General features: G+C 38.2%; 1 protein-coding gene across 1 annotated transcript; it reads left to right on the forward strand.

Moving 5' to 3' along the window:
- The first annotated feature begins 266 nt into the window (after positions 1-266).
- LOC123505386 (phosphomethylethanolamine N-methyltransferase-like) lies at positions 267-15,487 on the forward strand. The gene is made up of 18 exons (XM_045256605.1): positions 267-419; positions 2,740-2,944; positions 3,063-3,197; positions 3,362-3,519; positions 4,017-4,153; positions 4,373-4,543; positions 4,859-5,047; positions 5,903-6,025; positions 6,174-6,264; positions 6,585-6,787; positions 7,150-7,213; positions 11,049-11,176; positions 11,810-11,950; positions 12,673-12,861; positions 13,028-13,150; positions 13,781-13,880; positions 14,161-14,312; positions 15,337-15,487. The coding sequence occupies exons 1-18, from the start codon at positions 416-418 to the stop codon at positions 15,451-15,453; spliced, it is 2,430 nt and encodes an 809-aa protein (XP_045112540.1). The 5' UTR covers positions 267-415; the 3' UTR covers positions 15,454-15,487.
- Positions 15,488-16,876: the final 1,389 nt, after the last annotated feature.

Below are 16,876 nucleotides of genomic sequence, written 5' to 3' on the forward strand. Positions count from 1 at the left end.
AGAGAGAGAGAGAGAGAGAGAGAGAGAGAGAGAGAGAGAGAGAGAGAGAGAGAGAGAGAAATTTCATACTACCTTCAGCAATATAACTGGGATGGCAGCGAAGAGAAATCATACTGTGAATTAAGATTTCTGCACCGCAACAAAGAGTTCACTTGGCGTCAACTATAAGATAATATTTGTATCAGTGCAGCAGCTCAAAGGTGGCGCCAGGAGGCCCACATCACGCATGGATAGGATGAATGAAGTGCCACGAGGACCCATAGTGCGTCAGGTCACTAGATGCCTGACACTGCCAGGCAAGTGGCAACTGTTCATCATTTGTAGTGCCCAACATTTAAAAAACTGTACCCCTGTGCGGCGGCGTCACTCGATCCCTGCAACGCCTTTGTATTTCGACAAACTCCACAACTGAAAAATGGGTAAGGACATGTTGAAGATTTCCTTGATTGTCCGTGTAGTGTGCTGACCATTTACGTAGATTAACACTCAAATTACTGGCTTCTTCTGGTGTAATATGTGGAGAGGATCGTATTTACTGGGATTACAGGGCCAACTATCAAGTACACCTTCATCTTCCCACTTATAAACTAAAAGCTAGTCAAACCTACGTTTTTTTTCTTTTTTTTTTTTTTTTTTTTTAACACGCTAAGGTCTTTCACTACATGGGATGTTTATTAAAGTCGAATAAAGACGGATCAGTATCGCATTTTCATTCCTCACCAAATTTGTTGCAATTATAAAAGCGCTGAGACACATGATATTCTTTGAAGCCTAATTAAATTCCGAAGTACATAAAACGAGAGAGAGAGAGAGAGAGAGAGAGAGAGAGAGAGAGAGAGAGAGAGAGAGAGAGAGAGAGAGAGAGAGAGAGAGAGAGAGAGGTCAGTAGGATTACATATCTAATTTACCTTCCCAATGGCCCTGTATCATCTAGCACCAAAACATTACCGTGTGTAGCGTCGTCTTGTAATGAGGACTGGAAGGGAAGAGAGCGGCGAGTAATGGACTGTGGAAATTAACCAGACAGCGCTAACCTAGAGGTCGCTCGTGAATTTCGATAATTTTCCAAGCATTGGTCTTCTTGTTTTCTTTTTCTCCTCCTAACATTGATGCTACAGTTGTTGTTGTTGTTGTTGTTGTTGTTACTGATATTGTTATTATTATTATTATTATTATTGTTGTTGTTGTTGTTGCTGTTGCTGTTGCTGTTGCTGCTGCTGCTGCCATTACTATTACTACTACTACGTAGTTGTAGTAGTAGTAGTAGTAGTAGTAGGTGGTGGTGGTGGTGGTGGTGGTGGTGGTGGTGAAGGCGAAGGCGAAGGCGAAGGCGAAGGCGAAGGCGAAGGCGAAGGCGAAAGCGAAAGCGAAAGCGAAGAGGGCGGCGGCGGCGGCAGCGGCGGCGGCAGCATCATCATTAATATTAGGAAAAGGGTATGGAGGAGCTGGTGATGGTAGTGATGAGGATGTGAAATAAAAAGAAAAAGAAAAAAAGAGGAATGAGGAAGAATGGTTGAAAGCATATTGCAAGTCATCAACACTTCTAATATCTAATTTACAAGTTCCGATTAGGAGTACCAGGTTACTTTCCACAGCAAGATATTACGTTTCACAAGACGACAGATAACGCCGGTGCCTCCTTAATCTCCCACGAGAAGATGACGCAACACACGATATTTCGGTCCAAGACACATCTGAACTTTACCCTGCACAAAGCTCTCTCTCTCTCTCTCTCTCTCTCTCTCTCTCTCTCTCTCTCTCTCTCTCTCTCTCTCTACCTACCTACCTACCTACTTACTATCTACCTACCTACAGTCGCAGATCGAGAGACTAATACAAAAGGGAAGCGAATCTTGGGATTTCATAGTTTTAAAATATCCATAAAAAAAAATTTCCACCGCATGACGGACAAACCCTTAATCCCGGCCCCCTTAATACTTACTTCAACGAGTGGGTGAATCACAAAGGTTCACGGTTACTTCAGGTCACAAGACAGGTGACGCACAACCCGCCAGCTGAGTAAGCGGATGAAAGATAAATAACGACAAATGCAAGGATAAGGGAGGGGCGGGAGACGGGGAGCGGCATGGGCAACAGGAGCAACTGAGGCAAGGCGGTGGCGTGAGCGGCTCCGCCAATCATGCGTTTTTGAGGTGAACGCCATATCTTCCTCAGACTCATGTCATCACTCTGCTATCACATGATATCACAACAACAGAGGGGCGCGCTGCCTTGTTGCCACGTCGCAGTACAGGGCAAGAGGCTGCTGACGGAAATATCTGCCAACTGTTATCTATAGTAGGGAAGACTGAGAGGAGGGGAAGGATGGGAAGAATTACAAATTCGGCCTTCACCTTGAACTAGTCTTGTCCATACTATGACGAAAATGAGCTAGTGGTACCTACGATCGTTGAAATAATGACATTCTCCACGATTTTCACCTCGGCACCACAGCAGAGAAGACACCACCACCACTATATATTTTCTCGTCACTGATCAGGATTTACAAAGTATGAGTCCCGTCAACGGTGTTCGATCACTGTACAAATGTCGCCTCATCACACACGCATGGCTGCATCTGATAAAACCTCGCCGCATGATGTTGACGGAAAAAAATATACCAGCACACACGTCTATAACTTTCTTAGCATCAACAATTTTCACGCTCAAAATTATTCATATACCTATGTCACAAAAAACAGCAGCAGCATAAGTCATTACACGTCCTTCCTCCACCAGCACGCTTCATCAGCCACAACAAAGGAGAAAGCGAGGAGGTCCGTCAGAAGATGAAGAACTATTGGCAAGTGTACCGACCCTCTCTTGAGTCTATGATGCTCTCCAATGAAGCTGTCTATCTGCACGAGAACGACCAAAATGAAATCTTCTCCTACCTGCCCAACTATCAAGGCAAACGAGTCCTGGAGCTCGGAGCAGGCATTGGGTGAGAAACGCTTCGGGCATAATTCGTTTATCTTCTAACTCTAATTCATACTTTCTTTAACAGATATGTCGTTCCACCTTCATCTAAAATTTTGACACTTTTACTTTCACTTTTGCAGGAGATTTACCTCTAAGTTAGCAACAATAGCGGGGCACGTGACAGCCGTGGACTTCATGGAGCAGTACATCGAAAAGAACCAAGAAGAGAACGGGCACTTTGAAAACGTGGCCTTTAAGTGCGCCGATGTGACCAAGTAAGTGTACACACAGGCGGACCACTGGCGACGGATCTTTTGTCAAGAATCCTTACTGTTGTATCGCACTGTTTACTTTCTTAGACGATTCACACGTTATGAAAAACATCCTTATGAAAGACTAATCTCTTCCCTCGAGTATCACCACTACGTCCCTTCCTCAGACTAGACTTCCCCGCCGGATCATTCGACTTAGTCTTCAGCAACTGGCTCTTCATGTACCTCAGTGACGCAGAGACGAACGGCGTCTTTCGTAAGATCATAGAATGGCTCACGCCCGACGGTCACTTCTTCCTCAGGGAGTCTTGCTACCACCAATCAGGTCAGTGAACATAATACAGCTCAGAATAAGTATATGAAATATTGTGCAGCGAGGTGGGGAGGTAGACATGAGGTTAGCAAGTTCTGAAAGTTTTGAGAATTTGCCAGATAAAATGGTTAGATGTTATTAAAGAGTTCCAAAACATCATGGAATTGTATTAGCAAGAGCCTCATCGCTGTGAAGACTTGACACTGAAAGACAGACAGACTAACAGTTTATCTTAATAACACACACACACACACACACACACACACACACACACACACACACACACACACACACACACCAACCTATATCGAAAGTTCGAAATAAACAATTTAAGTACCTAAGAAAATTTTCTTTCTAGCGACGTTTCTTAGTGTGAACTGACAGCACAACACTCCTTTCAAAATAAACTAAATATAATAAATAAACGAATTAAACAAACAAATGAATTCTTATCCAATCTTGTAAAAATTGTTGGTTAGATTTATATCTGAAGTGCAGTCTCCCTGTAGGCAACGTGGCGAGGAACAACAACCCAACCTTGTACCGCACGCCGATCGACTACTGCCAAATGCTACATCAAATCTCTTCTTCTGACAAGGCAGGCTACAAGATCATCCGCGGGAAAAGCATCCTCACCTACATCCAGGTCAGTGGCGGCACTTAATCCCTATTATTGCAGTGCCACCATCTAGTGCTATTCTGAACCGTGCGTATAGTACGGAGTCTATAAATCATCACCAGTAAGCCGTCTAGACTCACCCTACAAAATGCATGCCACCACCACTAACGCTACCTATATAAATCCAGCGTACAAAGCAAATTATGTAGACTACCAACAACTAACGCAATTCTGCGCGGCTTTCAGTACCACGGAAACCCAAACCAGATGTGTTTCTTGGCGCGGCGGCTGGAAGGAGAAGAGCTGAACCAACTCGGACAGTACCTCGAGTCACGCGACTCGCTGGAAGTCATCAGAGCAAAGGAAAGGATCTGCGGCCACAATTGGCTCTCCACGGGAGGCGAGTTCACCACAAGGGTAAGAGAGCGGCTCACGCTCATTCATTATTAAACTGTTCTAAAAAAAATAAATAAATAAATAGATAAATAAAAAATCAGGCTTTCTTGAGTCCTCAGCGGACCAACAACACACACACACACACACACACACACACACACACACACACACACACACACACACACACACACACACACTCCTTAAGCCAGACTTCAGGTGGGCGCATTTTGTGCCTCCCGGTCACGGTCAGGTCAGTATTAGAACAGATTCCTTCCTTCCACAAATCTTGCGTCATCACGAATATCAGTCTCAGACGTGTGCCTCACATGGCGACAGGATTTCTGTGCCCGTCTGGATCTCCGCCCAGGCCAGAGAGTGCTGGACGTTGGGTGCGGCACAGGAGGATCTGCGCTGTACCTTGCTCGCCAGTATGGGGTTCACGTGCACGGCGTCGACCTTTCCTCCAACATGATTCATATTGCCATTGAGAGACAAGGCAAGATGGAGCAGCAGGTCAAGAAGAGAGTAAGTTTACTTCCTCAACTACTAAACAGCTCATCTCAACACAAGCCTTTAATTTGAGATATATCTTCTTACTTTTAAGGAAACGTACTTAATATCTCATCTCATCTCTTGCTAAAACAGCTTCTATAAAGTTTGGCGTTCTGAGGCGTCTCTGCCAGTTTTTCTTGCCCCTGCAACTGCTAACTCTGTACAAGGGCCTTATCCGCCTCTGTATGGAGTACTCTTCGCATGTTTGGGGGAAGGGGGTGTCCACTCACACAGTTTTATTAAACAGGGTGGAATCAAAAGCTTTTCGTCCCGTCAACTCCCCTCCTCAGACTGACTGTCTTCAGCCTCTTTCTCACCGCCGAAATGTTGCATCTCTTTCTATCTTTTATCGCCATTTTCATGCTAACTGCTCTACTGATCTTGTTAACTGCATGCCTCCCCTCTTCCTGCAGCCTCGCTGCACAAAGCTTTTTTCTTCATCTCATCCCCATTCTGTCCAACTCTCTATAACGCAAAAGTTAACCAGTACTCTCAATCATTCTTCATACCTTTCTCTGGTAAACTCTCAAACTCCCTGCTTGCTTCTGTATCTCCGTCTTCCTACGACTTGACTTCTTTTAAGAGGGAGGTTTCAAGACATTTGTTCCTTAATTTTGGCTAATTCTTTTTATTCTTTAAGGGAACCAGCAGTTCAAGTGGGCCTTTTTTTCTAATATTTTGTACCCCTTAGCTGGTTTCCCTCCTGCATAAAAAAAAATAAATAAAAAAAAATATATATATATATATATATATATATATATATATATATATATATATATATATATATATATATATATATATATACGACTGTTTCTAATGTTCCAATAGCTGCAGTTCGAAATCAGCGACATCATGATGGTAAACTACGAGGCTGATTCTTACGACGTCATCTACAGCCGCGACAGTCTTCTCTACATTGGTGACAGGGACAAGCTCTTCAAGAAATTCTTCGTAAGTAAAGTGCAGTAGCTGGCTATAAACATTCTTACGCCAGTGTTCGTTAGTGCCACTCGTGTCGTTTCACAACTAGGTGATTAGCATCAATCTTCTATGTCTTTCGTCTCCATAAAAACAGTAAGTTATTTTCTCGTGCCTACAGAAATGGCTCCGGCCCGGCGGGACTCTCTTCATCACTGACTTTTGCACCGGACCCACACCGCCCTCCATGGACTTTCTCAACTTTACCAGCAGTGAGCTGCGCTCTCTCTCTCTCTCTCTCTCTCTCTCTCTCTCTCTCTCTCTCTTTCAGAGGGACAAGTAATATAATTTTGTCGCTATATGTCAGGAACCTTGAATTTATCATTTATTATATTATATATTATACTTGTAGTTGCACCTTGTAAAAGTAACCAAACATATTATGTATATAGTGAAACGCTGTGATGGAAAGAATGTATTGTAATACATGTATATGTTAGTAGTGAGGTAAGATGGGCAACAGATGTTGCAGCAGTCCTTGTTAGAGACTGATATGTCTTACTGAACTTTGCTGTGCGTCACCGTCACACAGGTAACTCTCTCTGTTCAATGGAGACCTACGAGTCAGAGTTGCGCAGCGCAGGATTCGCGGACTTGGCGACGAGAGATCTCCGATGGGAAGCCATTGACTTACACCAGCGAGAGCTGACTGCTTTTACCGCCGCCCGAGAGGCTTTCATCGCAGACTATGCCGAGGATCAGTACGACGCCATCACAGAACTCTGGACCAACAAGGTGGGCTGCCGAACTTTTTTTTTCTTACATGGAGGGCAAAGCTGGCCGAGAGAGAAAAAAAAAAAAAAAAAAAAAAAAAAAAAGCCTTGCAGGCTCAAAAGAGTTGCCCAAAGTACTCGCCTAAATATATATATATATATATATATATATATATATATATATATATATATATATATATATATATATATATATATATATATATATATATATATATATATATATATATATATATATATATATATATATATATATATATATATATATATATATATATATATATATATATATATATATATATATATATATATATATATATATATACTCCATCAGATTAATAGATATTTATAATCTTAATTATGCAGATCCGGTGGAGCCGCGAAAACCAACTCACCTGGTGTGCCTTCACTGCGCATCGGGCGGCGAACTGAGCGTGGGCGTCCTGGTTGAGAAAGAAACACTTCATGAGAACGAGTCATTGACTCACAAAAGAACGAACAGGACGACAAGGATGAGACAGAAGACGAGGAGGAGGACGGGGATGAGAATGAATATTGAATGAGGAAGTGTTAAACAGTATAGTCTACATAATACGAAATACCAGACATGGCAGACTATAGGAGAGGACCCAAACTTGTGTTGCGTTGCTACATTCACCAGATATCGTATATTTTTGGATATTCTATTATCACATACCGATATATTAGAATAGCTTAAGTATTTCAAACGCATATCTACTGAATAAACGCCTTAATAGTATACAATTAAAGTTATAACCATGCATTGTGTTTTCTTTATACCATCTCTATCCCTGGAATAAAAATTACTTTGTTACTCAATTGATAACTCAAAATTAGCATGATAATTTCTTTCCTTCTAGGCTAGGAAATAGATTACAAGAATCACTGACCATATGAGGCCCCTTATATGAATCTATTTTCATAACTTAGAAATCAAAGTCTGATAATGATATTGTCTATTGCCAACCAATTTGTTCAGCGTAGACGTGTTCGGTGTCACAGAGACCAAACAGAGACCTATACCTAATGGACAGTGGCCATCTGACGAGTTATTTCTAGTCTCAAGGCACACCATGTTCAGGCTATGGCAAAACGCAGTTTAGGAACACGGTGACGGAATCACTGCAGCACCCTCAGGCTATTTCGGTTTCAGCCGCAAATTTTCTTTTTTCTTATTGAAAAAAAAAAAAAATGCTCTACGCTTTCCTGGTGAAGAATTAACCTCTGTAGAAGCAAGGTGAAATGTTTTGTGCGGTACTAAGGTCTCTAAAAATTCAAGAGTTTGGTACGCCAGACAAGTATATTTTCATCTATATAATGATATTAGTCGTATAAACTCAAGTAAATATAAAGGAATACCATGATAAAAAAAAACTATTGGAAGGAGTTAAAGCATGGTAAATCAATAAATACATCGTAATATACCGTTTAGAGACGAGACGATGCTCAGGGTCTCTCCCTGACGATGCTTACCCATTAATTAATTAAACCAGCTGGCGAACACTGAAAACTTGCTAGTTTGGGTCCTCTTCTATTGCCATATGGCCGATATTGAAAATTATCTGAATTCCTGACCTGCTGAACAAGAGATTCATTTGATTTGATTTGATTCATTTATTACACCGTAGTGCCAGACCAATGTACAAAAACAGCGCCTTACTGATGGGCTTTTTGAATTACAACAAGGCTTCCCCATGACCTATTGCTATTGTTGTTATTGCTGCTGTTTTTTATCCTTGTTGTTGCTGATGAGCATTCCTTCAAACGAAACAAGTTGAAAATTATTCTAATTACTAAAACAAAAAAAAAAAAAAAAAAACATATTGTGTTCATCAACTGCTGCTACTACTGACCCGATGCTGCTGCTTCTAATGCTGCTGCTGTTACTGCTACTACTGCTACTTCTACTGCTGCTACTACTACTACTACTACTACTACTACTACTACTACTACTACTACTACTACTACTACTACTACAGCTGCTGCTGCTGCTGCTGCTTATATTAGGATTGATCTTTTGTGACATTAAAGAAAAACAGTACAAAAAGTTCTAAAATATAATCAAAGCTACATTTAGTATTGATCAGACTTCAGGGGTTATCAACCTTCTTCACGTTAGGAAGCCCATGAGTTATAAGACCGTCTACCCGAACCCAGAATAATCTGACATCGAACAGAATGTTAATTTAGTGACTAACACTAACTCCACATGCAGTGGTATTGCAAAGGATATTATTAGATCAGTATCTAAGACCATCTACCCCAACCCCCAGTGATCTGGCAGCGAACAGAATTTTAATTCGTGATTGACACTAACTCAATATGCAAAGGTACTGCAAAGGATATTTTTAGATCACCCATCTAAGTACCCTGGAAATCTTCTAAACCCCTGTGGGAGTTCGCAAACACCAGGTTGAAAATCCGACTTAGACTATGCAGTGCAGATCTGGTTCCCATATTACAGAGGATTGTATTGGTCTGTTAAAATCAGTATATATATATATATATATATATATATATATATATATATATATATATATATATATATAGAGAGAGAGAGAGAGAGAGAGAGAGAGAGAGAGAGAGAGAGAGAGAGAGAGAGAGAGAGAGAGAGAGAGAGAGAGAGAGAGAGAGAGAGAGAGAGAGAGAGAGAGAGAGAGAGAGATATATATATATATATATATATATATATATATATATATATATATATATATATATATATATATATATATATATATATATATAGGCGAATAAATAAAAAAAATATATAAAAGATATGGGAAATATTCCTCGGGCTTTTAAATATACATTCCTTTCAGAGGCGTAGAAGACAGTAAAAAGAACATAACATAAGAAAACGAGGGAAGCTGCAAGAGGCCACCATGCAGGCCTACCCGTGGCACATGGCACTCCCTGTAGTATGAACATAGCTATCTAATTCCATCAATCATCCTCATCCATAAAATTTATCTGATCTTGCTTTAAATTTTAAAGGGTTCCCATTGACTCAGCACTAACGATATCAGGAGGCTGTGAGTGCCAATTAAGGCATTAATAAACTTAAAAAAAACTACTCAAACAAATTTCAACAATAGAAACCTCCGTCAATACAAACATTGTCTGTTTCTACGATAAATATGATAATAATTTTATACTCTTCTTTTATACATAAAGATGCAAAGAAATTCCATTTTTATCTTTTCTTGAAAACATATTTTAAGAAACATTACAAACATTTTATCTGCTAAATGATAGCAAAGAACAGAACTACAGACACAAAAAAAAAAAAAATGTCAAACAAATGAATGAAAGTATGAAGATACTCCGATTCATGCAAGTTGACCTCACCAGCTATGTATAAAGATATTGAAAATGTACGTCTTATAAAGCCTAGCCGACGTCTCTGATTTGTGGCGGTACAAATCACGTCAACAAACCTATGCGAACTAACAAGGCTATTTGTAATAACCAACCATGAATATGATGTCTAGGAAGAATTGAATTTACGGCTACAGCAGCTATATAAGGTTCTCTAATAACCAGTCACACACACACACACACACACACACGGTAGCTCAGTGGTTAGAGCGCTGGCTTCACAAGCCAGAGGACCGGGGTTCGATTCCCCGGCCGGGTGGAGATATTTGGGTGTGTCTCCTTTCACATGTAGCCCCTGTTCACCTAGCAGTGAGTAGGTAAGGGATGTAAATCGAGGAGTTGTGACCTTGTTGTCCCGGTGTGTGGTGTGTACCTGGTCTCAGGCCTATCCGAAGATCGGAAATAATGAGCTCTGAGCTCGTTCCGTAGGGTAACGTCTGGCTGTCTCGTCAGAGACTGCAGCAGATCAAACAGTGAAACACACACACACACACACACACACACACACACACACACACACACACTTCTAGATACCCAATCAACAGTCAACACTAACACTCAGCCAGCCTACCAACACTCAGCTTAAAACCACGGAGGGTGGAGCGTCTACGCCCCGTGCAACCAGTTAAAAGGCACAGTGCATACAGCATACAGTGCGCAACCCGACACGCACGAAGTGCCTAGTACCACGGAAAATTCCTTCGCTGTCTTCTCTGTAGTTGCTCTCTCTCTCTCTCTCTCTCTCTCTCTCTCTCTCTCTCTCAACATTATCGCAGCAACATACACACACACACACACACACGGTGGGAGTGAGCAGAGCGGAAAATTCACTCACTCATCATCTTTCAGAATACCCTCCCTGATAGGGAATCTCTCCTCGCCCTCCAGTGACTCGATCCACATTATCACTAGTCACATAAAGCATCACCAGTCACCTGCCCTCAAACCAGTGTTGCTCGGCTCGGCTCTCGCAGCGACGTTGGAAGCCTCTCAAGTAAGTGAGGAGAGTACCAGCTCTGATATACAGTAATACAGTATGTTGATTTCGGGGTAATGGTAATTTTTACAAAGTGTATTTACACTTCTTTTAATGGAAGCTCAATAATCGTCTTATCAATCATAATCATGTTGATTGAATTTTTGTGTAGACGTTTTACTTTTGCACGTACATGAAAGCCAGACATTTTGTTAGGTATGCGTTTCATTGAGAAATATACCAAAGTTTACTGCAATCGTGATATATTTAATAGTCAATTATACCATTACCTTAGCATATACATGGGTTGCAGTCAAGTAAATCTTGTTTGAAAAAATTCGTTGACCTACGTTACTATTTCAAGTAATATGATAACTGATTCATACCTCATTCATTCTACCGTCGCTTTATAAAGTACATAACTTCAGTAACAATTCTGATGGCTAAGTAGCATAGCCATACTTCAAATAAATTTACATTACCAAGCTGTTTTAATCTATCTCAAAGCCAATTTTTTATTTGTGCGTAATAGATATTCTAGTGTATGTATGAAAAAAAAATAAATAAATAACAAAAAGATAAATAGCATGTCATTATTTTGAATTCACTCTGGTATTTACCTCCACAGAAACATTCCTCATTCCCAACTAGCGAGTCATCATGAGCAAAACGACGGAAGCCGCCTCACAGAAATTCCTGGACTCCAACCAGTACTCCAACGATTCCATTCTCAAATATGAGAGAATCTTTGGTCACACCTGGGTGTCCACGGGAGGAGAAACGACCACCAAGGTGAGGTGTATGTCAGGGTGGTCGCAAGCTATGAATGTGTGTTGGTTGTGGTAACTAGTGTTACTAATTATTGACAACGTGATGCGCTTCACTCCGAGTGTGAGGATCTTTGGATAAGGTCCCCTCATAAAATACATATCTCCCTTAAACTTAAAGGTAATGACAAGGATATTATTGTGTAGGTTTGACCCAAGAAAGCATAGCCGTTAAAAAAATAATAAAAAATAAATAATAAAAATAATCATAAAAACTTAATGCTCACGATTTCCTGTACAATAACCCAAACGTAATTTCTGTGATAACTTGTAGTAACTTACCTTAACACGGCAATGGTATAGCTTGTCGAAAACTTCACCAAACCCCTGCATGGCTGGACGTGAGGCAATGTTTACGTCGGGAGGCTGATGGTGTTCGTTAGTGTTACCTCATGGCGAGGTCAATGGTCCATAATTAGCAATGAATTACTGTTCTCTGAGATATACCACTAGTACAATTATCTTCAAGTAACGTAATTTTTGCCTGCAATCTTTTACAGAGCACATACACCAGTATCTTGTCCCCACAACACGAGAACACAAAACATTCCATTCCTAAATGACAAACTGACAATCCTAGGCTATGGCTGATATACTTGCTCGGCGGACAGTCCTACTTTGGGTTGTTTTTGTCCCATAAATTACGATAACAATTTACAATGCCATAGTAACATATTTCTTTTCTAGGATTTTCTAATAAAATTGGAGCTGGAGCCTGGACAGCGGGTGCTGGACGTAGGCTGCGGCACGGGCGGCTCAGCCTTCTTCATGGCCAGGCAATATGGCGTCCACGTTCATGGCATCGACCTCTCCACCAACATGATAAACATTGCTCAAGACAGACTTAGTCGTGAATACAAGAATGTACAGGAAAAGGTGCTACATATGACTGCCCTATATTCATCCCCTCACCTCATTCATCTTGTATCCGAGTTTGTTTGTTGTTGTTGTTGTTGTTGTTGTTGTGCCTCACCTGTTAACATAATACATTTATCTAGTCATCAACTAGTTATGACCAATAAAAGTAACTACTTCCTCACAGGTAAGGTTCGAATTGGCAGACGCAACGAAGACAGAGCTTGAGAAAGACAGCTACGACGTCATCTACTCGCGAGACACCATCCTCCACATCCCAGACAAGGAAAACCTCCTCAAGACTTTTTACGTGGGTACTCAATAATTATTTATATTGTTCTTACTCCGCAATTAGATCCTTAATTATCCATTGTCATCCATAATGATCTACGTTCATTTTTTTCCCCTGTGAAACTTTATACATTTAATTGAGAATGTACGTACCATTGTCAGTCACTTAAGGCTGCTGCACTTCGAAATTGATTACCTTACACAAAGTTAGTGTATGGAAATCGAACTATATCAAAGACTATTATATAATATTCGGTACACGTGCTATGGCCCTCGTAAATTTAACCGATGTCGCTGACCATTCATGATTCATCCCGAGTCCCCAGAAATTTTAAGAACATTTAATGGTAATTTATGATGTAAACATTTTTTTAAATCACAATCCTACCTTCTTGGACAGGAGAGGAGGATCTCTATATTTTGATAAACTTTTCTTTGATGGCTTTCTCAACACATGTCGGTTCTAGTCACATTTAAATTACCACACATAAGAAAGGAAAATAAAAAATAAAAAAAAATCTAACCCACAATAGTGGACATTTCAGATAGAGGCAAGACTTTACTTAGTCTACTTAATTTCGCATGGGCTGCTTGAAGTAAATTTAGGCTGACCTTCGCTGTCCAGCCATTACAAATAGTTTTCTTGCAGACATGGCTGAAACCTGGAGGCACGCTGTTTATCACTGATTATTGTCGCGGGGACCAAAAACAACACTCGCAGGAATTCTTGGACTATGTTCATGGCAGAGGTAATGGCAAAACGGCAACAAAGAGAGACAATTAAAGATAGAATTTGCAGTTCCATATTATAGTAAGCCCAGTGTAAAATAATGTTCTTTTCTGAACAGGTAAGTTGGCATGAACAACACTTAACACAAAGTTATTGCTCCAGTTTTCTTACTAAATATTAGCAAATACTGGAGTTTTAGAGAGCATAGCATGCAATTAAGTGGTGCCTTTCAGTGTCACCCAAAAGAGTTAAGTAAAGACCACTCCCACGTGAGAGAAAACATTAATATTCCACTGCAGGATATGACTTGCGGACTGTACAAGAGTATGGAGACGTGGTAAAGCAGGCAGGCTTCCAGGAAGTGCAAGCTGTGGACCTCACACAGATCTTCATCTCCATCCTCACCAATGAACTAAAGTACTTCCAACCCCAAAGGAAGGCTTTCATCAAGGTAGGTACATCTTCAAGAATGTTGCTGATAACTGTAAAATTCAAGAGTCATGTTTAGCACTTCAGATTGATGTTAAAGTTCTTAACATGCGCACTTTGTTCTGTAGTTGGCATTATTTCCAGGGATGATATGTATTCATGTTCATTATTGTATTAAAATACATTTCAACATTTGAATACAATATTTGGGTGTATTTATATTCACATTCAGATAATAAGATGAATAATGAAAGATTCATCATATATATATATATATATATATATATATATATATATATATATATATATATATATATATATATATATATATATATATATATATATATATATATATATATATATATATATATATATATATATATATATATATATATATATATATATATATATATATATATATATATATATATATATATATATATATATATATATATATATATATATATATATATATATATATATATATATATATATATATATATATATATATATATATATATATATATATATATATATATATATATATATATATATATATATATATATATATATATATATATATATATATATATATATATATATATATATATATATATATATATATATATATATATATATATATATATATATATATATATATATATATATATATATATATATATATATATATATATATATATATATATATATATATATATATATATATATATATATATATATATATATATATATATATATATATATATATATATATATATATATATATATATATATATATATATATATATATATATATATATATATATATATATATATATATATATATATATATATATATATATATATATATATATATATATATATATATATATATATATATTACCATACATGACAGGTACAAAAATAAATAAAAAAGAATATGTAAGTAATTCAATGCAGTTTTTGCCTGGACAATGATATCCATAATCAGTATAGGCTAAGATATAGAATCAAGTAATTTTATTTGATATTTACCTTTTCCCCAGGATTATTCAGAGAAAGACTTCCAGGATATTGTTGATGGATGGAAAGCCAAGCTGGTTCGCTGTAAGGCTGGTGACCAGGCCTGGGGAATGTTTTTGGCAAAAAAAGCTTGTATCTAAAGCACACCAATAACAATTTTCTTAAAGAGAGCAATATGAATTATTACTTTTCCTTTCACTTTGTTATATTGATTTAGAATCCAATCACAACTATCATTATAATAAACGTATTTCATACACAGAACAAGCAGCAAACTAAAAACTTTAAAGTCATAAATATATAAATATCCAAAGAAAGTTCTCAAACCTTAGCACACACTTGCACTTTTCTCCATTCTTTCCTTTCAAATTATTCAAAGGCACTGTCCACATGGGTAAGCTTTGTAAACTCGGTAATCTTTGCCTCTTTACAAGCTAAACCTACTGTGTCTTTGTATGCAGCTGTCCAGACAGTATTTTGGTTAGCCAGCCAGAGCCTGGTAGTGACTGAAACAGGATCAAAGGGAATATGACACAGATCACATGGATCTACAACAAAATGGCACCAAATGAAAAGAACAACAGAATCATGTGGCATTTAGTGTATTATTTGCAAATAAAAAATAAGACTCCATCATATTTCCAATTACAATATACTGTACATCAACTTCTTACAGAAAATTTCATTTAGTTACAAATGCATATTTTTTGAAATTTCAAAATCAGTGAATCTTGGGTATATTGTTTCAATAGTAAACTAATGGCCCCTAAATGCTCATTTCATAATATGATTATCAATATAACAAATCAATTGTAAATAATTCTATAAGAAAAAAGAAACTAAAGAGAAACATCATGCTCATACAACTCTATAAAAATATATAAAAGAAAAAACATATCTCTCTGCATTCACCTTTCTATTTCCTCTTATGACTGTTATTTCATATAATGACAAGCTTGCCATGCATCAAACTACATTCCTTATGTAGGAGGGTAGCAAAGACAATATATATTTGTACAACACACTCTGATCACATATTCACACCTATAGGTATCTCCTCCCTCACATCTTAGCCTCTAATGCATCTAAAAGAAAGAGGACTGGTCCTCACTGCCCACACTGAACAAAGATCTGTTGAGCAGCACAGCATTAAATAATAATAACAAAGTAATCTAAAATCCACTTTTCATACTGAGTGAGGTAGCTAAATCTAAAAAGCCAAGAAAAAGAAAGAGGTAACAAGAGATTTCATGAAGAAAATGTTAATTAATTAACTAATTAAGGAAACCAATAACTTATCACAGCAAGCCAAGTTAACAACCTACTACCAATAAGCATAGCTTTTAGATTTAATCCTGAGAGAGAGAGAGAGAGAGAGAGAGAGAGAGAGAGAGAGAGAGAGAGAGAGAGAGAGAGAGAGAGAGAGAGAGAGAGAGAGAGAGTGCCACTTACTTCATATCTCAACATTGATTCTCTTAAAATATTATAAATCTGTCTGTTAGTCATCAGTGTCTTGCTACAATTTACCTACAAAATGTATGACTTACACGTCGTTCTTTTAAG

The sequence above is a fragment of the Portunus trituberculatus genome, chromosome 18 (assembly GCF_017591435.1).
Source record: "Portunus trituberculatus isolate SZX2019 chromosome 18, ASM1759143v1, whole genome shotgun sequence".
NCBI lineage: Eukaryota > Metazoa > Arthropoda > Malacostraca > Decapoda > Portunidae > Portunus > Portunus trituberculatus.